The 22,034-nt window shown below is 49.4% G+C and overlaps 7 protein-coding genes across 7 annotated transcripts; 4 read left to right on the top strand and 3 right to left on the bottom strand.

The window, feature by feature from the left end:
• Window positions 1-468: 468 nt before the first annotated feature.
• EJ05DRAFT_450168 (galactose oxidase) lies at window positions 469-4,073 on the bottom strand. The gene is made up of 4 exons (XM_033742362.1): window positions 3,569-4,073; window positions 3,058-3,514; window positions 2,521-3,006; window positions 469-2,475 (listed from the first exon to the last, which is right to left on the bottom strand). The coding sequence occupies exons 1-4, from the start codon at window positions 3,712-3,714 to the stop codon at window positions 949-951; spliced, it is 2,616 nt and encodes an 871-aa protein (XP_033602908.1). The 5' UTR covers window positions 3,715-4,073; the 3' UTR covers window positions 469-948.
• A 3,150-nt stretch (window positions 4,074-7,223) lies between these two features.
• EJ05DRAFT_474331 (uncharacterized protein) lies at window positions 7,224-8,308 on the top strand. Its single transcript, XM_033743590.1, is given in 5 exon segments — window positions 7,224-8,082; window positions 8,098-8,102; window positions 8,123-8,126; window positions 8,140-8,161; window positions 8,214-8,308. The coding sequence occupies 2 exon segments, from the start codon at window positions 7,464-7,466 to the stop codon at window positions 8,100-8,102; spliced, it is 624 nt and encodes a 207-aa protein (XP_033602907.1). The 5' UTR covers window positions 7,224-7,463; the 3' UTR covers window positions 8,123-8,126; window positions 8,140-8,161; window positions 8,214-8,308.
• Window positions 8,309-8,684: 376 nt separating this feature from the next.
• On the top strand, window positions 8,685-9,912 carry EJ05DRAFT_474330 (putative mitochondrial inner membrane translocase subunit). Its single transcript, XM_033743589.1, has 4 exons — window positions 8,685-8,922; window positions 8,992-9,007; window positions 9,059-9,115; window positions 9,182-9,912. Exons 1-4 carry the CDS (start codon window positions 8,854-8,856, stop codon window positions 9,502-9,504), a joined length of 465 nt encoding a protein of 154 aa, XP_033602906.1. The 5' UTR covers window positions 8,685-8,853; the 3' UTR covers window positions 9,505-9,912.
• EJ05DRAFT_462522 (uncharacterized protein) lies at window positions 9,870-13,288 on the bottom strand. Its single transcript, XM_033742687.1, has 2 exons — window positions 12,459-13,288; window positions 9,870-12,406 (listed from the first exon to the last, which is right to left on the bottom strand). Exons 1-2 carry the CDS (start codon window positions 12,979-12,981, stop codon window positions 10,071-10,073), a joined length of 2,859 nt encoding a protein of 952 aa, XP_033602905.1. The 5' UTR covers window positions 12,982-13,288; the 3' UTR covers window positions 9,870-10,070.
• A 258-nt stretch (window positions 13,289-13,546) lies between these two features.
• Window positions 13,547-15,533, top strand: EJ05DRAFT_450159 (COX15-CtaA-domain-containing protein). Its single transcript, XM_033742361.1, has 2 exons — window positions 13,547-14,078; window positions 14,128-15,533. The coding sequence occupies exons 1-2, from the start codon at window positions 13,660-13,662 to the stop codon at window positions 15,281-15,283; spliced, it is 1,575 nt and encodes a 524-aa protein (XP_033602904.1). The 5' UTR covers window positions 13,547-13,659; the 3' UTR covers window positions 15,284-15,533.
• Window positions 15,534-16,824: 1,291 nt separating this feature from the next.
• EJ05DRAFT_498414 (Di-copper centre-containing protein) lies at window positions 16,825-18,846 on the top strand (the record flags this gene model as incomplete). Its single annotated transcript, XM_033746680.1, has 2 exons — window positions 16,825-18,273; window positions 18,331-18,846. The coding sequence occupies 2 exons, from the start codon at window positions 16,825-16,827 to the stop codon at window positions 18,844-18,846; spliced, it is 1,965 nt and encodes a 654-aa protein (XP_033602903.1).
• Window positions 18,847-19,129: 283 nt separating this feature from the next.
• Window positions 19,130-20,732, bottom strand: EJ05DRAFT_285230 (uncharacterized protein). Its single transcript, XM_033740476.1, has 3 exons — window positions 20,318-20,732; window positions 19,601-20,261; window positions 19,130-19,549 (listed from the first exon to the last, which is right to left on the bottom strand). Exons 1-3 carry the CDS (start codon window positions 20,375-20,377, stop codon window positions 19,413-19,415), a joined length of 858 nt encoding a protein of 285 aa, XP_033602902.1. The 5' UTR covers window positions 20,378-20,732; the 3' UTR covers window positions 19,130-19,412.
• Window positions 20,733-22,034: the final 1,302 nt, after the last annotated feature.

Genomic DNA, 22,034 nt, shown 5'->3' with positions numbered 1-22,034 from the left:
GCGCTATAGTGCTATATGTATGGCTGTTTAATCGACCTTCTGGTGTCTGTCCAGACCGCTGTTGTATCTGTCTGGAGTTGTGTGTTTGTTCCTGAATAAGTAGTTTCTGGGAGAACATGCCAAAATGGGCATGTGTATGCTGAACGTGAGTGAGAGCACTGGATTCTCTGATGTTCTCTAAGAGGTCAGCGTGATAAGGCTGGGCACACCACCAATACAACGGCGCGTTCACATACCACTTCCGTATACACATAACGAAGAGCCTGTTTCTATGACAGGTTGTACCGGTTCACTTTCATTAGCTCTAGTCTAGCACGCAACGCCTCGTTCCGTTGGTAAATTCCACTATAGGCGGCTGTCGCGGCTCATAAACACCACGCATACATCCATACGGAGTCCAAGTCTCCGACGCTAGCATGACAGAAGTGAACAGGCCCAACTACACTACGCACACAAACGGCATTATTAAAACCATCTTATGATCAATTTAGTATGCCTAGTTACTAAGACGAACATCGCTTCCCAACACCGTCCTAAATCCTTCTAGTTCAATTATACACTACAAATCCTGAAAGATATACGAGTGTAGGGGTCACATGAGCGATATGCGTATGACATGTGGAAAAAAGCCCAAGAAACCACAAAGAATGCTTGATACACATGTAAGAAAAGTCGTTAGTGATGATGATATGGTATGAGAATAAAATGAGGGCCTCGCATCCGGCTCCTCCTTGCCTATGTATTATGGGGATAAACCGGAAATCGCCAGGTTCTTATCTCCCGTTCGACATGCGTGTGTAAAAGATGTGTTGAAAACGGCGTTACATGCAATTTTACCTCTTTGCAAAAAAATGCGCCCCCACTCGCCCTATATTATCATTCCCATTGTCCAACGTCTAAATTATTATATTTGTCTAGTACAGCTCACTACGACGCATGCACCCAGATTCACTCTTGCCCCTCTCTCTTGTCGAACACATCCTTAAAAATCGAAGTCAAGTGCGTGAGGCTATCGTCCAGTGGCGGCAACAGATCTGTCAACATTGTGACGTTCAAGAAGTCAGTAATGGACGTCTCGGGAGCCGGCTCGGGCATCGTGTGCAAGACCTGTAGGGTTGGCAGCGTTTCAGACGAAGCGGCAGCTTGTTGGGTGAATGTGATCTGGACGACGCGCGCAATAGACGGTACACCGGCAGCATTGAGGGCGAAGACGTAGTAGTAGCCGGGCAGTGCGACACCAGGATCGTTAGGGATGGTGATGGTTTGCGAGGTACCGGAGACGGTGAAGGGGATGCGGCGCTGGTCCGTGTTGACAGTGTGGGTAACGGAGCCGAGGCGCATGAGGGCGATGCTGGTGACAGCAGAGTCGGTCTTGATCTGGATCTGGCTTCCGACGGCGAAGCTGTCACCGTTGATAGACGTGATGACCGGACGCGTCTTGGTAGTACCGTCTGAATTCACCAAGTATGGGGGTAAGAACACTTCTCCATCAAAGTGGTTAGTGGCGCAGTTGCCACACAGCCCGCCACCTGCACTGAAAATGCTGCCATCCTTGAGAAGCAATGATGTAGAGTGGTAGGTACGTGGTACGGCGTTGGAGTTTAGCACAGTCCAGCTATTATCGCGTGGGTTGAACAGCTCAGGGGTAGTTACGGCGTAAGTGTCGGTGAAGGGCTCAACATGGGTCTGACCGCCAAGAACAATTACAGTTCCGTCTGGAAGCACGACGCTGGTGTGGAAGCCACGCGCATTCTTCATGTCTCCAATGCGCTGAACGCTCGGATTCTTGCCCACGCCATTAATGGTAATGATATGCGCGCGTGCGTGGGCATTGTCGCCTTGGTAGTTTGCTGCACCACCGGCAGTCAAGATCTTCCCGGCAGGCGCGTCGTACATAGCTGCAATACCATTCATGCTGTCGCCATCTTGCGCCCGATTACCTGCACCGTTAATGCTACCTTGCCCAGATGTGCCGATCCAGTTCATGGCAGCAGAGGGACCAGCATGCAAGATGTTGCCATTACTCCACGCGAAGAACCACTGGTGATTGTCCGAGCGGTAGCGGCCCCCATGATCGTGTGTCATGGTCGGTGCGACCCTGGCGCCCGGAAGCTTGGTCCACGTATTGCTCTTGATATTGTAGACCTCACCGTCCTTGTCAACCTCATGTCCTCCACTCCACGAACCACCAAGCGTGAATACATTTCCGTTACTAAGAGTAGCTGACGATTGGTAGCCACGAGGAACATTCATCTCGGCACCTTTCTGCCATTGGTTGGTGCGAGGATCGTAGATGCTCGTCTTGGCGGCATCGTTCCCGCCAGTCACGATGAAACGTCCGGTACTGTCCATGCTCAGACCGGGACAGAACATGTCATGCTGGGTGTTGGCGATCTCTTGGGGCGTCATAGAGGAATCAGTGCTATTGTAAATTGTGACTTGAGTTTTTCCTTGGTTGAACTGGAAGAATTGGTCCTGCATACGTCAGTATGTGTAGGTCGAGCACTGTTGAGTACTTACATTTGCGAACGCAGACCAAACAAGGATCTCATCAGCAGCTCCGTCGTAAAGATTGGCAGCAGCGGCAGGCACCAAGGGGAAATCAACAGTGTGGGACCACACACCAAGACTGGCACTGGGAGCTTTGTGATCGGCGAGCGAGCTGCCAAACATTAATTGAACATCACCAGCCGAAGTCCATGGACCACGATTGCCCGCTTCGCTCAAAGCAACCAAGCGGATATATTGCACATTAATAGCCGGCCAGAAGGCCGCCTTGTTTGTGTCGTCGTCAGCCCATGTGCCTGTCTTGACTGTGTTCCAATTCTGGCCGTCGTTGCTCGATTCAATGCGATATCTGCCAATTCTGCCATTCTCTGGCTGGTTGATAGCGCCAATACCCTGGCGAGGGACATACTGGATACCGCCAACTAGACCGCGCTTATTCTGATTGATGGTGAGGTAGTGGGGATGAGCAGGAGCGTTGCCGCTCCAGTTTGTGTGCCACTTGAGCTGAGGTCAGTGCATTTATCTCCAGACGTACATTTGGGAACGTACAATGGTATATGGTAGATTGTCGTTGAGGTTTGAAGCACGACCGTTCTCCCGAGCAGTTTCCTCGCTGTCTGCTGTGAATGTAAAGCCTTGACTGTTGATGAAGGGATCTGCAACTTGGTGGATATTCAATTCGGCAATGCTAGTCCAGGGATTCTGCGCGTTTTGCGCTTCGGTAACAGCGGTAATCTTGACATAACGTGCGACCTTCCTTACAAACGATGTCTCTTTCACACCTTTGTCATTACGATATTGACCCAAAGCTACCGGGCGACCCCATGTCTTTCCATCACCGCTTAGTTGCACTAAATGCTGACCAATGTTTCCATTATTGAAATTGTCTTGTCGAGGTAAAATACTGATGCCGTCGACGAGATGAAATTCGCCCATATCGACTACAACATTATGCGGAAGGGGGGCGTTCGGGGCGTATTCCGAGTGCCAAAAAGTGTTACGGTCGCTAACCTATATCAGTCTTGGGAGTCACGACTATAGAAGTAGATATCCTATTTACCCATCGATGGCCTTCTGTGCTTCGTTGCCAGCGTGCTGGCTGTCCGCAATGATCTTCCAATTATCGCGACCAATTTGAAGACCTAGGGGAAATGCGGCCGGGATTAAGGAGGAGAAAAGTAGTAGCGAGTGACTTTGAAATAACATGTTGAACGAAAAAAATGAAAAACGAATGTGTGGTATTGTGAGCACCAAAGCAGAGTCGAAGAAGGTTAAAGACTTGGCATAACGACGGGAATGATAGGCTTTATGAATGAACGAGGTAATGCTACCAAGGGTTAACCCCGTGGTATGGATCCACGATAGGCGGCTGTGATTTGGGGCGGTTCAGAGAAGGCTGAATGCGGACAGCCTTGGCGCGAAGAGCGACGGTATCATCTCACCATGACTCTTTTGCCTGAACTGGTCATGGTTCCGACGGGGGGCCCCCCAGGTTGCCATGATGGATCTATCCAAGCCGCATGTTTGAGGTTTGTTGGTCTACCAACTGGGCCAATAGGGATGGCCAATAGCAAACATCAAATGTAAGGCTTATGCTCCACTAGGTAAGGTATAGGGCCGATTCGCCGCGCTTAAGGAATAAGCATCTGTTGGCTCCGCGCGCTATGAGGAAACAATCATACTGTAGTAGGCGTATGCAGGCAGATCGCACCACGTTATTGATTTTGGATACGGAGGGCGAATAAGAAGAAGCAATATGGCGGCAGCGCAAACAGGCGGTGGCCAACAACGCAACTGAGCGGGAGGATATACGCAGGCTGGAAATGTGGCTTTACGAGCAGAAGTCGCCTGCGCGATGAGTCCATTGATGGTATCGATATTGCCTTGGAACGACGTGAATGCGATCATATTGTGATGCCTGTGGTTATGAGTAGGGCCGAACATCTCCCTGAATGTATGTGAGCTAGATCGTCACGTGCCTCATCGTGATCCAAGCTGCATGCAGTTCCCGCCGGGGCTCAGGGTTCTGGACAAAAGTTGATAAAATGTACTTGCTTTACTTACGTTGGCAGCGAGTGTTATAAGTACTCATTTTTCTGATTTATAGACGAGCTTGATCTATCAAACCCGTTCCTCCCATGTTATGATTGCAATCAACCATATTCAAATTAGTGGTTTTCTCATCGGGTCCGTATGGTATTGACTGCCATTCCGTTGTGTAAAATACCAAACCCGAATGTACGTAACAACCTGTGCCTCACCCATTTCCTTTCTTCTCTAACCTCCCTATCAGTTTTTGTCTCTTTTCTTCCATCTCGCCGCACTCCTGTAATCATAAAGTTCGTTCTTCTGCCTCTTCCTGGTCTCTTCCCTAGGATTCTCGTCAACGCCGCCAGCTCTAGCTTCCTCCTTGGCAATACACTACCTACTTACCCAGACTAATAAGTGCCGAACTTACTGTAAGGCCCTTTTCCTTCCCTCGCGCTGACTGTAGACGCTCATGCTTCATCCAACATTGCAGCCGCATTCGGCTTATGCACATAATCTTTGCACCTGCAGCGGACCTATAACATTGAACAGCCACGCGCATGCAAGTTATGATGTTGCCGCCAATGCGAAGTCTCCGACGGATTCACTCCGATGGCTTTCTAGTGGCCCAAGACTGATATTATTAGGGAGATGCGTTGTTAGCAGAATTTCAACAACGCGGCTCGACGGCAGGTAATGACAATCCTGTACCGGGATCTGCGGACTTCTGTCCACCACGTTGCATCACTAAACTATTAATACGCCGTAAGAGCCTAAGACCTAAGACCTCTACCGCTCCCACGGTCAGTCTTCAGCAGGTTTATATTTGCAATGTTGCATGGCCCTGCGAGAACACCAATCCTAATGTTCCATTCCTCGTCCAGTTCGTATAGAATGCAGACACGAGAATGCTGCGAGGCGACTGCCCGGGCGACTGCGCCTGCAATCCTACCGGTACGTCCCTCTCAGCTTTCCTCATCTCATCTCATCTCATCCCATCGTACGGACCCAGAAGTTGCACCCCCGTTCGTGCATGATGGTGCTTGCGTCCTTCTGTGCAGGGAATGTTGATGACGTGACTGGGTCGATATTACCATAAAACTGTGTTGGAATGGTTGTGTTGAGCAAGTCCTAAAGAGGGCCTAGAGTGAAAGGTGAAAGGCAAAAGGCAAAAGGCAAGAAATACTCGCCTCTTAATAGGGTTTCTACTACGCACATGTCATGCACGTTTCGTGCCGGGATCTTAATATAGACTGGTTTCCGAGGCCTGTTGGGCTGCTATTATTATTCCCATGCATGGATAAGTAGCTGTAGTTACTAGTTATGTAGCTGCCCGCTCAGACCACTCTGGCACCACGACGCAACAGTAAAACAAGCTGCCTTCATTGAGCCATCTTCTCTGTAAGCGTAAGTGGTTATTCATAGAACAGCCGCGGGGCGATGGCTTGACATTCTCTCTTAAGTCGTCCGTCGGGCCTTCGAAGTGATCTGAGGCACTGCAGGACTCCTTTCATTATTATGCTGTGGGAGCGCCGTGCAAAGCTGTGACTCTCATGCTGGCCGTGCCCTTCTCATATGATACGAGCGACATATCCGCACACTCTTGGAACCAAATACCAAGCGCTGCTAAGACCGTGACGGTGACAGTCGCCGCGTCAATGTACGACATGCTGCACTCCGTTCAGTCAACACGATCACGCTGTCATTCACTCCAAAGATTCTTCGATTCTTTAATCGAACGTGCCAACAACAATCCTACCAGGTAAGGCCGCAGTTGTAGGTGCACTGAACGCTTTAACTTCATCTCCCGCACTCGCAAAGCAGAGTCCTGCTTGTTTCCTCGTAAAATATTTGTTGATCAGGCCACCTCTATCCTTGACTCAATCTCAGATGGTTTCCTTGCGTCCTTGCCTTCCGCCCTCTCTGATCAAAATTTCTTGTCAAGTTGCATCCATGCAACAACCATCCCGCCAAAGTCAATGATGGCCATTCAGTAAGAACTTGATATGTCCACAGATACATCAGTGACCCCCATGACAGCCATACACGTACCAAGAGCTTCCAAATCAAGGACGAAACAGAGGAAATAACGCCCCCGCAATCCGGGGTACTCTCCGGGATCCTCGCGTCTCTATGGCGAGTACTCTTGAGTCTGGCTCTCACTGCCTGCGGTTTGCAGGCTACTTGGAAGGCGGTATGGTGTGTACGCAATACATGAGTACTTGCAGACGTCGCAAATGTCAAGGACGCAAGAGAGAGCTCCAAATATGTGACATGCCATACGTTGAAGGGTTATAAAACTGTTCAACAGTACCTCCAAGTAGCCCCGATCGCTCGCGTAAACCACACCAAATTTAACACCATCAACCACTCCTATAGCTAAACAAAGTCACTACTGTTTACTGAAAGTTTAGAGATAGAGTCTTTTTATCTATATTCTCCTGAAAAACTTACCTTATAAAAAGAATCAGGTATAGTTAAGAGTTCGTAAGCCCCTCACCTAGAAAGAGTGGTCCGGGACTACTTGGCGGTACTGTTGGATATCAGCCTTGAAACAAGTAAACACACTGGACTAATCGGATTGGCGCTCTTCTCTTAGGTAGACAATCTAACCAATACTTTGCTAGTCAATGTGTTATAGCTAATAATTAGAAATATATATTCTTATCTAATAACATTCGGCCGATGACCTTTCGAAAAGTACCGTGCCTGAGCTTGCGCGAATTACTATAGAACCCCAGATTAGGGGAGGGTTTCAGAGTATGTCATACTAAGCCTAGACCAACCAACTTCTGGCCTATAAAGTAATGTATGTCAGTCGAAAATGGCTGATGTTTAGCATACAGTGCGTCTCTGTATCTAAAAGTCTACCTTTGGTTGAAAGTTAGGGCCGCGAAACGACACACCGCCAACTCATCAATATCACTATGCGTCTTCCAAGCATCCTCGTCATCATCGGTATTACCACCGGTGTAGTCATTGCCGATGGCGTTTGCGAAGAGCCAGGTTGGCTCCAATACATGGGGGTTTTAGGCCACTATGACCCCGAAATTGATTCCCCCGCCACCATGTCCGAATATATCGACGCCCGCCGCGATTATTACAATTGGTTGAAAGAGAAAAAAAACGTAACTTGTCCGACTGAAATCAAATACAAGCCCGAAGAAAATACAGGTGGTAACGCTCGAACAAATAAGCGCTACCCCATTCCAGAGGGCGATCTACCAAACGGCATGAAGGGGGGTTATGTCGAATGCCGGGAAGACGAAGGTGTGCTCCAAGAACCGGATATAGACAATGTCCAAAAATATCAGCTTAAGGATTGCCACGGAAGAAGGGCATGGGGCCCGCGAAAGGACTTCCCAAGCGGCGCGGCCACTGCATTTCAATGTGATAGTGGACATGGGCAGACGTGCCACCCTCTATTCCTCGCAGCAATGTTCACCGAAATCAACAAATACTGTGGGAATAAACCCGGCTTTTTTCGAGTACCAGACTGGAAGGTTATATATGGTCGGCAACAAGGAAAAGGTAAATTGGCCTGTGATAACCTATTTTCAACGTAAAGGCCTGCCTAGGTCAGGCTTGTATGCTTACTCGGCGGAAGACCTGATATATGCTGAGTCTGGGGTATTATCAGTTCCGATAGATAGTAGTCAATGCTCTTTAAAACTCACTTATACAAATACTGATTGTATTATCGTCCAAACTAACGATAGTACAAGGACTCACTTTGCATTCATCTTCTTAGACACCCTATAATCACTATCGGAGCTATCATCAGTATAGCTGACAGTCAAGTCTACGCTAGAGGCCGCGGCGTTCGGAAAACAAAGATCTGATACATACCGTAACATACGGTAACTAGAGAATCTAGCGAGAAGATTTATCTTAGTATATGCTTAGATTAAATATGAATAGTATGTATCTTTCCATACGACCACTCATGCTATGAGGATCTCAAGTCAAAGTGAACAAGAATATTCGATTAGAGATGGGTCAGGGAGATCTATTGTGGCATGAGTGGCTTAATCACGAGTGGCTTATTCATACGTGGCGGTGCTCGCTAATCCGCATCCGTCCAAACGCCTCTTTCAACTTTTTCTCCAGCATCGTCACCTGAAACACGACTTCCATCCAATCCGACACTTCATCCTCTCACTCACACATACAACATCTCGCGGCTCTCTTCTCTTCTCTCATTCCCCAAACCTATTCTTTGGGATCTCAGGACGCGCCATATAATCCTAGCAATCCTCGAGTCCCACCAACACACCTCCCTTTGGACCTCCCTGTCCATCTCCCACACATCACAGTATGGATCACACACGAGACCCGTGCCCCTGGGTGGCATTGAATGACTTTGGCGGTGCTTTCTGTATGGGTGTATGTGCCTTTCGTCCTCAGTCGCCGCCGTGATGGGCAAAAGACAGATGCTAACCAAAGCTCTCACAGGCGATAGGCGGCGCAGGTACAACAAACAACGCATACGACCCCATCTAAAATACTCACAATCAGATAGTATGGCACGGTGTAAAAGGATTCAGAAACAGTCCTCTCGGCGAGCGACGAATAGGCGGTACTTAGAGCCCCGCCCCCTTTCTTTCATCCGCAATCCGACACCCAAACTAACCACCTATACCAGCCCTCACAGCAATAAAGGCCCGCTCACCCGTCCTCGGTGGCAACTTCGGCGTCTGGGGCGGTCTCTTCAGCACATTTGATTGCGCCGTCAAAGGCTACCGCAAAAAGGAAGATCCGTGGAACGCCATCATCGCCGGTGGCTTCACAGGCGGCGCACTCGCTGTGCGTGGCGGTCTCAAAGCAGTACGCAACGGTGCGATCGGTTGCGCGATTCTGCTCGCTGTGATTGAGGGTGTGGGCATCGGGTTTCAGCGCATGATGGCCGAGGGCACGAAACTGGAGGCCCCGCCACCACCGCCAGAGAGTGCGCGGGCGATCGCGTGAATCGAAGATGGAATCAGGAGGAGGATGGGCGCGGTGAGGCTGGAGGAGATGTTTGGGGGGCTGTGAATGAGGGATGAGATGGAGCAGCCTGCCAAGTCCATGGCATAATAGACGGCACAGGACAAGCAGTATGAGGAAGAGGGCATTTACAAAGGCGTTTGGTGTAGGATGCTGCGTGAGCAATTTCGAGCAATTGCAGACAGCTATGCTGCTCGGTTCTGCGCCCTAAGGACGACAGCCGTTCGCGAACAGGGCCTGGCATACTCTACTCTCTCCACTGAACCTGTACAATTTTGCGCATATCAGGGCTCCCATGCGACGATAGATACTCTAACGTGGACCTTCTGTACAATATACCTTTACGGATCATGTTCTGAGCTTACTGGATAAAATGGTCATAATGCATCATTGGTAAAGACGCCTGATCGATGCCAGTGCGAGTGAAATGCGAAAGGAGAGCTAATGTACAGGGTATAGTGCGGACCGATACTCCTATGACCATCATGTTATCATGCGTGCATTCTGGGACCCATCCGTACACCAAGGCTACACAAAAGCACCGAAATCTATAAATTCCCAATCACCACCATGAATCTCAGCTTGCCATCGCTCCTTTGCCTGCTCTTCTGGAACTCGATATCATTCTCACCATCAGCCTCGTCTCCGTCTAGCCCAGGGCTTGTGTTTGGTCCACTTGTACCCATACCCTCGTCCAGCATCAGCGTGCTGCTCTTCCAGCCCCAACTCTGACTGAAATTGAATTTGTCAGGCGCACTCTCGTACACACTCAACAGGCGGCCGCCTTTCGACGGCGAGTAAATCTTGAAGTATGTTTTAATCGTGGGTCTCGCGTCGACGTAAGGCGGCAAAGTAGCGCCAGCACGATTTCTCCGCGCGGATGGATCTGGAAGGTCTGGTTCCAAGGTCGAAGAGTCATCGGACTCTTCGCCTGTGGTACTGAATAGTGCATCTGCTTTCGAAGCTTTGTTCCTGTAGTCAAGCCCCTGATGGGAGTTGTAGCTGGGCTGGTGATCGACCGCGGGTCTGCGGCGGGGACGAGATGAAGAACCAATGATCTGAGGTGAATCGAGATCACCACCACTACCGCTGGTATCGTCTTCGCCAGCTACCATACTGGAGTGATCTTGGTGAGGACTCATCATCGGACGACCACGACGGCGCTCGCTGCGGAGGAGCATTTGGCGTTCGAGCAGCCCGATGCGCTCGTCGACGCTACCTTGAGAGAAGCCTGCAGTACCTGCGAGGATTTCCTCTGTTTCTCGTTCTTTGGCACGGTGAAGGTAGACGCCGAGCTGTGCGTTCTTACTGGAGCGGACTTTCTGTATGTAGATATTCCAAAGACTACCTGCGTAGAAGACAGTCCGTGAGTAGACTCTTTTCTTCTCCTTCAACAGGCGTGGGTTGGGGAATTCGGCAGCGAAACGAAATGGAGGGAAGTGGGTATACGATATTGGCTTGGGCTGGCCAGCGTTACTGCCGCCAGCTGAGGCAGGCCGTCCTGGGATATGAGTCGTTGTTCGAGCAGTGCCATCAGGATTAGTAGCATTCGTTGGGGATGATACGAAGTCGGTGGCCCATTGAGCATCTTCAGGTTGCATGCTTGCAGACAATCTGCTGGCTTGGCGATGTACATTGTTGGAAGTGGTAACAACTGGCTCTGCGTTTCCACCCATTACGATGTTGCAGTCGGCACTCGGAATCCAGAATTTGCGAGGTCTTCCGTTGCTGTCCCAGCTACCAGATTCCATGTCATCCGAGACACCATTGTTTCTGCTATTGATTGTTGATTTACCTTTCATAGAATCCGAATGTTCGATTAACGCTTGAGAACTTGACCCGGTCAAATTTTGTTCATAGGCAGGTTTGCTTATTCCGAGCTCAAGGTCCTGATCTTGGGCATTGAGAACTTTCTGGCGTAGCTCCATCTGCATCCATAAGGCATTTGTAATGACCTTCTCCGGCATTACAGGTAGTCCAAAAGCGTCGCGAGCTTCACGTATGTACTGCAACTGCTCAAAGTCGAGGTGAACGTAATGGATCCCTTCATCAAGTAGGACCAGGAGAGGCTCAACTTCAGGGTTAGTGTAGAGAGACTCCCACTGTGCGTGGCTGTCCGGCGTCTGTCGGCCAGTCGTGATTGCATTTCGACGATACACAGCATCGAATCTTACAGCCATGAGCCCGATGGTTTCAGGGGCTCGGATGTCTGTTCGCTTTCCAGATTCTAAAAGACCGGCTTCAATAGCTTGCTGGCGAAGTCTTCGGTCTAGAATCCTCTTTGCCAGTACCCAACGTGCCCATTCACTGTCAACAAAGAAGCCATCACCCCCGATGATCTCTCGGATTATGTCCCCTGGAATTCCGTCCCAGTAGCGCAGAGGCATTTCCCACCCGTCTCTACACAGCATCGACTTGGCAGACGAAAGAATACGCTCTCCTGACTGACCATAATAATTAGCTGTCACTAGTCTGACAAGCGGCGAAAGGGTTTCTGGGCTCATTTGTCGTAGGATGGCGTCGATACTCGAATCTACCAAACCTTGCATTTCGAGCCAGCATCCTGTGGCGAATAGCCCGACAGCTTCCGCTTCCTCCTCCTCTTCGGTAACCTTGCAACCATATAATCGTTTCAAGGCAAGCTCAAATGAGTTCTGTGTAATGCTTGGATCTATCTCGTCGGGGTGAAGCGTTATCTCTTTCGCTGTGCTCTCAATCCAGGGCTCCGACAATGCTGTAGTGAAGAATGGTGCGCGGTCAAGTATAATTCTATGGAGGGGATATTTACGACCGAAAGCGCACACAGATATATCCGAATGTCGACCTTCGAGAAGGCCTCTGGTATAGAGGTGGTCGGGAAGAGAGGCAGATTCATTTATAAGGGCTAGAAGTCATAAGCAGTGTTTTCACAGCCACATGAGCCACTTTCAACTTACGCCGAGGACAGAGAGCTGTGATAGACCTGGTGTACGAAGGTTGTCGAGACGACTCGGGAGAAAAATTGGCAGCGAACAGTTTGCTCAGAGTTGTCAACGTTGTGTACTCTCTCGAACGGTCGTAGGAGCGAGTATGCGTCAAAGGTGTAGTGGGATCATCTGCATCTTTTTCTGCTCGTGGGATCGGGTTCTCTGCACTGCTCTCATCTTCAGTCAAGGGACCGTCGAAGCGCGTGGTTCTGCGGCCTGGGTTCGTGGAAGGGCGTGATAGGGCTGTAAGGGTACGTGAGGAAGTTGAGCTTGACGATGGAGACTCGACTGTGAGAGTTGGGGGAACAGGAGGTCCAGCGGAAAATATGGATGGCGGATTGCTGGTGAGAGGTCCCGAGCGCGAGGGTATACTTCGTTCTCCGCTCGTCAAAGTCTGACCAGAGGCACTGGCTAGGCCTGACCCTGTTGGTCCTGGAGGACTCTGTCGTGCCATGTTGTCTAGTATCTCATACTCTTGTGCATCTTCCAGCATCGTTGTCGGGTGTTATCGTGCGAAGCGAGGAGAATGACGAGTGTGTCATGTGGCTATGGTAGCGATACAAAACACAGGGTAAGGTCGGACGGATAGGATATGGAGGACTCGTTGGCAGAAACGACGATACAGAACGCGAAACTATAAGCACACTCTAGTGGCAGTCGATATAGGAGCCACAGATGTACATTGGAAGAGGGATTGGAGAGAAGAATCAAGGTCCAAGAGAGGTGCCAGACCAACGGGGTGTTTTGCACGATAAAGCACGAGGCACAATCATGGATAGTGTAGGCATGACGGAGTATCAGCTGCGAGCGGGGCTACTAAGTAAGGTAAGGGTAAGATGGGCTGCATATAGGGAACTAGGCAGGTGAGGTAGGCAAGGGGCGCCATAGTCTAGTGTAACGGTCGCCCGCGTGCCCTCTCCTTTCCCTTTCTGATGGATGATGGATGGGTTGTGGGTTACGTAGACGCAGTCACGCACAGATGCAGACGTAGTCACACACAGACCCTTGATATCGCTCCCACAGTGTCACTATGTATTATTGCTAAGCCAATCGCCAGTCGCCAATCTGGGTCAGTCGAATATCGATTAGCTCATCCTTGACTTTGGTGCTCCAACGTCCCTCTGTTCAAGATTCTATACAACACACGCTGTTGCGGCGGGCAGCATCGTCAATGGCATCGACTTTCACCACCTTTCCGCACCTGCGATCTGCTACTCCGCGAAGCTTCAACGAATGCAGCAGGTGTCTGGCAAGGGTAAATGCAGCCTTCAATCCCGTGCTTGGACGTATCAACCAGCGATCAACCGCGCATCTTGCGAAGAGCCTGTCTGGGCGCCGGCCTCAACTTATAACTGTCAATGCTTTGCAAGGGAAGTCGCGAGTAATCCCGACGCCCAATCGAATAGTACGGAACGTCAGCACACAAGCGCACAAAGCAAAACCGAATTTCCGCGATGATGGACAATCCCGCAGCAAGAAACATTTTCCTACCGTCAGCGATAAGATTGTGGCATACTGGCTGCTTGGAAGCGCAGCAAGTGTCTTCGGCATAGTGGTTTTTGGAGGGCTCACTCGTCTTACCGAGTCCGGGTATGTCCATACAGTGTCCCTTCAAGGTCATAGTCTAAAATCTTCCTAGGCTCAGTATTACAGAATGGCGGCCCGTAGCAGGATCCCTACCGCCCATGTCAGCTGAGGCTTGGGGGTCTGAGTTCTCCAAATATCGAGATTCGCCTGAGTTCCAGCTACTCAATCCCCGAATGACCCTCGACGAGTTCAAACAAATATACTGGATGGAATGGGGCCACAGACTGTGGGGTCGAGTGATCGGAGTCACTTTTATAGTTCCTACGGCATACTTTATAGCAAGAGGCATGGTGTCCGCTCGAATGGCGGTCCGTTTGGTCGGTATATCTGGTCTGATTGGCTTCCAAGGATTCCTTGGATGGTGGATGGTCAAGAGTGGTCTCAAGGACGATCTCTTTGCATCAGGGAGCCATCCTCGTGTCAGTCAATACCGCTTGACCGCACATCTTGGTACTGCGTTCTTGGTATACGCTTCGATGGTCGCCTCTGGTCTCGATATTCTTAGGGAAAGGCGCTGGTTCTATATGCTCCTCATTGAAAGATCGAAGCGCCTGGCGGTGCTCGGGAAGCACAGTGTACGCCCACGACTACGACTGTTTCAGAACTTGAGTGTGGCACTTATTGGTCTTATATTCACGACTGCGATGTCGGGTGGTCTTGTGGCCGGTCTTGATGCTGGGCTAATCTACAACGAATTTCCGCACATGGGCCAAGGCTTTACACCGCCGAAGAAGGAGCTCTTCGATCCTTTCTACAGTCACAGACCCGACAACTCTGATCTCTGGTGGCGAAATATGCTTGAGAACCCCTCTCTGGTACAACTGGAACACCGCATGTTGGCAACGACGACCTTCACCGCCGTCATGGCCCTCTTTGCGTTCTCACGATTCGCCAATAACCGCCATGTCATTCCCAAAGGCTGTCATAGAGCTATACTTGGCATGGCCTATCTTGTAACACTTCAAGCTACGCTTGGCATCAGCACACTCATCTATCTTGTTCCTACGTGGCTCGCGTCGCTGCACCAGGCTGGCAGTCTGGCTCTACTCACCGGAGCTATCGTCTTATCAAGCAGGACGAGATTACCGGCGCATACCATCAAGAATTTGAGAGAGGCACACAATATCCAGACCCTTCTTCGCCCTAACCGTGACCTCCGATCGACTCTTATGAAGAATAGATTTTTTAACAAGGACTATGTTCCATAAGAACAACTCCACCCCATGTAAACTACCTTGCTTCTTTGTACATAACGTGCATCCGAGATACTGCTATTCAGATCTCGTGCGCAGTTTACCTCCCCGAATGAACATGTACATTATCATAGAGGTCATTGTCTCTCTAGCACTCGGCTTAAGGCCAATCCTGCATCAGTACTTACATTCGATAAACATCCGACGTTCAAATTATATCCCAGTCGAGCTTACAGTCTGGGATGAGTATATAGCACAAATAAGCAACATCTTCAGTTCGATGCTGAGACATTACTGCCAGGTGCCTAGGAAATACATACTTGTCGTGGCTCTTGACTACGATACTCAGCGAATTAGTATGGTAGGTAAACACATGAAGCTATTCAAAGAGGCCATATAGAACAGAATCTCAGGACAGGTAGTACAGAATTCTTGAGACTATCTGAATACAAAGTGTTTTTCTGTCCTTTTCAAACCTGGCGTTATAGACTTGACTTACACTGTAAAAAGTGCATAACGTTATTATTTTACCAGTCCGTCCTCGTATTGGAACTCAGCAGGGTAACAATCGCATCCCTCTATCCTTTGCATCTCTCGATCTTGATATATTTCTAATTGGTCATTCCTATAGCAAAGACTAAGTTTGGTTTTGACATATCTATGGGTGTCTCTATTTGTGATAGCTATGCTTAGCCTGCTCATTGGATGCGAAGCATTTATATCCTGACTGGCCCGAGAGCTATAGTATGGATGCATTGGTGTCGTTCGCGTTGTTCATGATAATACAACAAACAGGGGGGTGACCAAGAATATGTTGGACCGAAAGGGAAGGCGCGTAAACTGTATAGGATGTATAGTCGTTGATGAACGATGCACAGGCAGTTGCAATCTGAAAGATAGCAAATCTTATATGACGACGCCATCAACCAATCTGGCCCCCTGTATGACGTCGTTACAGCCTCATGAACCAAGACTGTATGCAGAGACTGAAACCTTGAAAGTAGCTGCTTGATTCTCGATCCTTTTTTCACTTCTCGGAATTACGAATGTCCGACTAGGTTGTGAAATAGTACAAAGAGAATGCACGAGACCAATCTAGGAAAAGTCGGTTGTTCTCATGCATGCGTAGAACTATTAGCGTCGTCCTAAAGTCGGTGTGCGAATCGATTTGTCAGTTGCAGAGAGATCCAATCTTAGGGATCGCCAAGCAATCCGAAGTTGTTTGTGCTTTGCGACCAATCGAGGGTTCAGCCTCAGGTTGTTGTTGCGAGCGATCCCAGAAAAGGGTTATGTATGTTCTTGCTAGTGAACGTCAAAGAGGCTAAAGTACCAATGCATGGGGCGGCTCGCTAATACACATCGGAGAATATTTCATAGGTCGATCGTTGAGGACCTCAAAGACTTCAGCTCTGACTTGGTGAAGCCACAGCGCGAAGTCTTTCAAGGCCAAAGCATGAGCTATGATGACGAGTGATTTGACGACGAGTCTTGTCGCAAGGGGTGTAAAAAGCAGGATCATTGTCTAGTTGCATTACAATGAATACGAACGATTCCTGATGACTCGAATTCAGCCGCTCCGAGTGCGGAGAGACATCCGGAAGCTCGAGGCAGATTGGAGACGTGGCGTAGAGGAACCATCTTTAGAAGGGGCTGCAGATTTGAAGAAACCTCTGGAGGATCTCATACGCGCGTTCAAAGGGATTCAAGAGCTTCCGCCAAACCATCCGAGGTCGTATTTCCGCATCACAAGTTATCATGGGGAGCCATTTCGTGGAGCTGGACGGAGTGACGCGCGATACTGGGGTGGTTACTGCAACCATGGAAACGTTTTGTTTCCTGTCTGGCATCGAGCCTATCTCCTTGAGCTTGAAAATGCGCTCCGATCGATCGAGGGCTGCGAACAAGTCACATTGCCGTACTGGAATGAAGTCGACGAAGTGACCGAGAAGAACGGCCTTCCCGGCGTGTTTCTGATGCGCAAATTCCCACTAGACGGCACCGAGATCCATAATCCATTGTTCTCTTACAAATTCCAGGCTCGTATTCGTAACAATATACAAACGAAGCCTGGTCATAGCTATGACAAGGATGAGGGATACGAGACCGTACGATATCCTTTCTCCGGGCTGGTGGGAGAAAGAGATAGGGCAGCGACTACGGAGCACAACTCTAGGATGAGGGCTAGAGGCGAAGAGTCTACGAATCGCGCGTTGAACGAGAACGTGGTCAACTGGCTGGGTGGGTCAGTAAGAAATTGGGTTGACGAGAATGTATATACGGGAGTTCGCCTCAAGTTCGAGAGATGTCTTGAGGCGCCAAACTATACGGTGTTCTCGAACACAACCTCCTCGAGTAAATGGAACGAGGATCATTTCGACACCTCCAAGTCAAGTACGCAAAGGACCTTCGACGGAAGCGAGACCACAATCGCCGTCTCACTTGAAGACCCTCATAATGGAATTCATCTTGCCATTGGAGGATTCGAGTTTTTGGGAAAGCGAAATGTAAATGCCATTGCGGGCGCCAACGGCGACATGGGCGAAAATAACACTGCATCGTTTGATCCTATTTTCTTCTTCCATCACTCATTTATCGATTTACTCTTCTGGCAATGGCAAAAACGCCACGATCGACTCGATTTTCTCGATATCATCGATGGCTACGCCGGAACTACGTCTAATGATGAGCAAGGGCCCACGGCTGGGACACCAGATAATGCATGGCTGAATATGAAATTTCCCCTGCAACCTTTCAAGGCCTGGAAGTATGCCCCTTGTCAGGGTGACATACCTGAACATATGCAGCATCGTGACGTGATGGCGAGTGTAGAGCGTCCCTTACAGGAGGTTGAAGGAGTGTTAGCTCCATCAACATGGAATATAAGTACAGGGTTGCCTCCGCCGATTCCGTACGAATGGCCCATCCGTACATGGCCACCACACAGCTGGCCTCCTTCTGAATGGCCTCCCTCTAATTGGCCCCACGAAGTATCTGTCACAGGGGAAGTAAGTCATATGCTAAAGACACCGATTGACATCGTGCGCTGCTTACCATTGTATCAGGATATGGTGAACATCATCAAACTCGGTTACACCTATGAGGAACCACCCATAAGCTCGGCATTCAAATCAGCAGCTCAAGAGAATCAAAATCCAGCAGTGAATCAGCCAACACCTGTACTAAAAGTCCCTGATGTTAGCCGCGCAGGTATCGCGGGTTCTTTTATGATCTCCACATGGGCTCATGGCAAGCTTTTAGATCTTACTCCTGTACTCAGCCGATGGAACGTGCGCGGATGTGCAAATTGTTTGACGCATTTGACTGTGCGGACGTTCGTGCCACTCCATGGTTGGACCATAGAAGATGCGAGGAAGACCACCTTCACCTATCGCATCCATTTGAGAGAGGTGCACAACAAGGATAGGAGTCAACGACGAGATACTACGAGGAACTCAAACTTTGAGGGCAAGATAGGCTTTATCGTCAATAAGCATCATGAGAAGCTTGTGCAGTCATCCAACGCGACAGGACGTTTGCCACACACCGGTCAGAGAGCTTTAATTCGTGCAATGTTCTGAATCATCCCTGAGATGGATTTTGGTCTTGTAGCCTGGCAGTCGATGATGGGAAGTCGTAAATGACCTTTCGCAACACAGCTTCGCATTCTATCGACTGGCGCTCCAGCGGACAGGATGATAGCTGAGCTGAAGCGAGCTTCAATGCCCACATTATGCGTAGAAGTGGCCCTGGGCTTGGCTTATTCTGCATGCAAGATTTGCATAGCCGCGTAATAGAGCTACCTAGGCCGTTACGCATCTGGCGATCACGCATTATGACTGTAGCAGACTCATAAAGGACCTCGAAATCGCCTCTTTCCAACAGCATCTGATACGGCGTGTCAGTCATGATGCAGCAAGCTAGTTGAACGCCCATAGCTAAGGAGCATTGGGCACGGCTCCAGGTGTTCATTGGTGGTTCGACGGGTCCCCCGAGTTGCTTTGGACCATGTGGCTGCTCAAAGTTCGAACAAGGGCAATCGTGGTGCATGTTTTGGACATCTTGGAAGAGAGTAGTAAAGTCCCGAATTAGATTGTCGAGATCCACGTCAAGGATCTCGGGGCCAGGTAGAACTTGATCACTTTGGTCAATTAAATAAGCAGCGCGGAAGGCGAAGTCGCATATCTTTTCGTCTCGTGTTTTTGTTCTTCCTTGCCATGGCACTGATAACCATTCTGGACGGGCAAAAACCGAACTGTTGCGATCTAGGAGACAGCGTGTCATCTAGAAAGTGTGTCAGTATTTGTCTCGTTACAGCATTTGATGAAGGTTTACCCACTAGTACGTTCCGGCAAACCTCGAAAATAGCGAGACACACAGGACTCTGACTTTGCTTTGGGCCGCGATGCTCTATGAGTCTCCCCAAGCCTACCATATGCTTGAACCATCCCCCACTTTGGTACTTCGGGTGGACATTTAGGAGCTCGAATAGGCCAAGTACAACAGCACAAGCTAGGGTCTCATCACTTTTACTGGCTGTGGCATCGGTCAAGGCCAAGCGTAGCTTGCCTAGAGAACGGCCATAGAGCTTCTGACCCTGCTGTTCGGCAGCGATGTCATGGATGGCTCTTCCGAACTTCATGATGGAGAGGGCGCGCAGCGAAGACGTGAGTAGAGGACCAGGTGTTGTGATCTGCATGACTGGACTCATGAATTGAGTTAAACGAGGGTCGGTCCGGGATATGACGAAATGTCTATAGAACCAGTGCACGTGGTCGTCGGGACTGGGAGCTGGAGCGACCATAGCCTGACTGAAAGCGCCGGAAACCAGAGCATTCTTGATCTCTTCGAGGCGCTGATCCTTGACTTCTTCCAATCGTCGACGCTTTTGCATGCCGGCAGCGGTGCGATTGACAAAGACATCGTGCCTTTCGTAGCCTTGACATGTTCGGCCGCTGCGAACACAGTTGTTGCACGAAGGCTTCTGTAAGTCACACTGAAAGCGGCATTAGAAGTGCGGAACCCCGAGCGAGTCAACTACAGACGGCTAACCTTTATTCTTCTCCCTCTGCACGTAGCGCATCCACGCGTTTTGGTAGTTATGCCGGCCATTCCAGAGTTGAAGGCGATCTCAAGGTATGAGGTGAAGCTTACGGCCACGGTCAAGCCACATTGACAAGCGAGAGATGAAGGATTGGGCGAGGCTGAAAGCGTACGATGGATATGATATTATGAGAGCTAGATAAACGATGGGTCTAACGAATCATGAGCTACCTTGGCCAAGGCCCCATGTAGTCGCTGAGCTGGAAAGAAGGCCGTAGGGATTCTAGTGCGAGATGATGATGATGAATCATGGATGCTACTGAAGATAGACGGACTGTTGCTGTCCCTCAGCTGGTTACGGCCCCCGTTTCAGCTTGACCCAATTCCAGCGCCATGCCAGGAATAACACAGAACTAGCCTATGCCCATGTAGATCACCATGTGAGCAAGCTTATAATGCATCTCTGCATTCGCACCTCATGCTTGATCATGGGCTCGTTGGAACATGAAGCCTCGGCACAGCCACTGTCGTAGAGGCAAGCAAGTCTACGTTTGGCATGCATAATTATGCATATAAAGGATCAGCCACACTTTAACCTCGTCAACATATCTGCGAGCGGGCAGAGCCAAAGCGTGCATGCTAGCATCACTTATTATAGTAAGCAATTGTAAGGTGTCAAACAAAGTGTATCGATAAATCGCAGCTTAACGCCGAGGCCTAATCAGCTACTGATCGTATACCTACCACCAGTGACCGTGCGCGAGAACTGAGCAAACATGATTGGTAGATCTATACCTCTTCAGGCTTCAGCGCGACTTATATGAAAGACTGATAGATCCACAATGGTCCTGACAGTCTCCCATGAATCCGCAACCGAAGCGGTGACTCTGTAGGCTTGGGGTCACTTCATTCCAGTGTGATATGATATGCAGATCTGCTAATTGCAATATCCCACTAAGATATATTATGCATTGAGTCGCTGCGCGATTCTGCTCTCGTAAGCCCTGATGTTTTCAACTTGACTCAGCGAACGGCGGACGTGTCGCTGGCTCAACGCCCGTTCCGACCTCGCCCGCGGAGACGGAGCTTAACTCCGACTTCTTAAATCTCCAACGACGATTCGCAATGCATCTACCTCCATTTCTCCAACCGCCTGAACAAGCAAGAATAATTATATGGATGGCACCATACTAGGGTCGAACTTAACTCAAGCTTACATATTTGTTAGTTCTTCATTACTCTATATCTAATTATTGCAACCCGGTGCTTACCTTGAACAGTACCTGCCTGTTACTGGGTTGTTGTCGTGGTTTCCAGACTGAGTATTGACTTCAATCATATACCGTGGATATCCTGAAAGTTTATCATTTTGTGTGGCGAAAAGAGGCTTGATGGCTTCTATCAAAAGCCTCACCGACCACTATGACCGCTTATATCGAAGCGTTCTCCTCTATTCATGAAGAGCCTGCAAGTAACTCAGTCTCTCGTGCTTCTGTTCGTGTGACTTCTAGCCGCTCTTCAAGCCGTACTAGATGATCTTCCTACATCAACACACTATATTGATTAGGGCCAATTTTTGAGATGGTTACCTGTGCGGGACGTAGCACAACTGCCAATCCGCTCGTAAGAAAACTGTAATGGCTATCTGGCTGTGAAGGAACGCAAAGACGCATTCAACACTACAACGCTATCTCTTCTAGTGTTGTTGCTACCTAAAAAAAAGCTC

Source organism: Pseudovirgaria hyperparasitica (assembly GCF_010093815.1).
Source record: "Pseudovirgaria hyperparasitica strain CBS 121739 unplaced genomic scaffold EJ05scaffold_4, whole genome shotgun sequence".
NCBI lineage: Eukaryota > Fungi > Ascomycota > Dothideomycetes > Acrospermales > Acrospermaceae > Pseudovirgaria > Pseudovirgaria hyperparasitica.
The sequence above is the reverse complement of the archived record's forward strand: the minus strand, read 5'-3'. Positions and strand labels throughout refer to the sequence as shown.

Excerpts from the sequence above, each read along its gene's own strand:
- EJ05DRAFT_474330 (XM_033743589.1), top strand. The coding sequence starts at position 8,854 with ATGGATCACACACGAGACCCGTGCCCCTGGGTGGCATTGAATGACTTT. Across the intron at positions 9,116-9,181 it reads CGGCGAGCGACGAATAGGCG|CCCTCACAGCAATAAAGGCC; the intron begins GTACTTAGAGCC and ends CACCTATACCAG.
- EJ05DRAFT_285230 (XM_033740476.1), bottom strand. The coding sequence starts at position 20,377 with ATGGCCGGCATAACTACCAAAACGCGTGGATGCGCTACGTGCAGAGGG. Across the intron at positions 20,262-20,317 it reads GCAGAGGGAGAAGAATAAAG|TGTGACTTACAGAAGCCTTC; the intron begins GTTAGCCGTCTG and ends TGCCGCTTTCAG. Across the intron at positions 19,550-19,600 it reads TTGCCGGAACGTACTAGTGG|ATGACACGCTGTCTCCTAGA; the intron begins GTAAACCTTCAT and ends CACACTTTCTAG.
- EJ05DRAFT_450159 (XM_033742361.1), top strand. The coding sequence starts at position 13,660 with ATGGCATCGACTTTCACCACCTTTCCGCACCTGCGATCTGCTACTCCG. Across the intron at positions 14,079-14,127 it reads ACTCGTCTTACCGAGTCCGG|GCTCAGTATTACAGAATGGC; the intron begins GTATGTCCATAC and ends AAATCTTCCTAG.
- EJ05DRAFT_462522 (XM_033742687.1), bottom strand. The coding sequence starts at position 12,981 with ATGCTGGAAGATGCACAAGAGTATGAGATACTAGACAACATGGCACGA. Across the intron at positions 12,407-12,458 it reads CACAGCTCTCTGTCCTCGGC|CCCTTATAAATGAATCTGCC; the intron begins GTAAGTTGAAAG and ends TATGACTTCTAG.
- EJ05DRAFT_450168 (XM_033742362.1), bottom strand. The coding sequence starts at position 3,714 with ATGTTATTTCAAAGTCACTCGCTACTACTTTTCTCCTCCTTAATCCCG. Across the intron at positions 3,515-3,568 it reads GCACAGAAGGCCATCGATGG|CGACCGTAACACTTTTTGGC; the intron begins GTAAATAGGATA and ends GATATAGGTTAG. Across the intron at positions 3,007-3,057 it reads ACAATCTACCATATACCATT|TGGCACACAAACTGGAGCGG; the intron begins GTACGTTCCCAA and ends CCTCAGCTCAAG.
- EJ05DRAFT_474331 (XM_033743590.1), top strand. The coding sequence starts at position 7,464 with ATGCGTCTTCCAAGCATCCTCGTCATCATCGGTATTACCACCGGTGTA.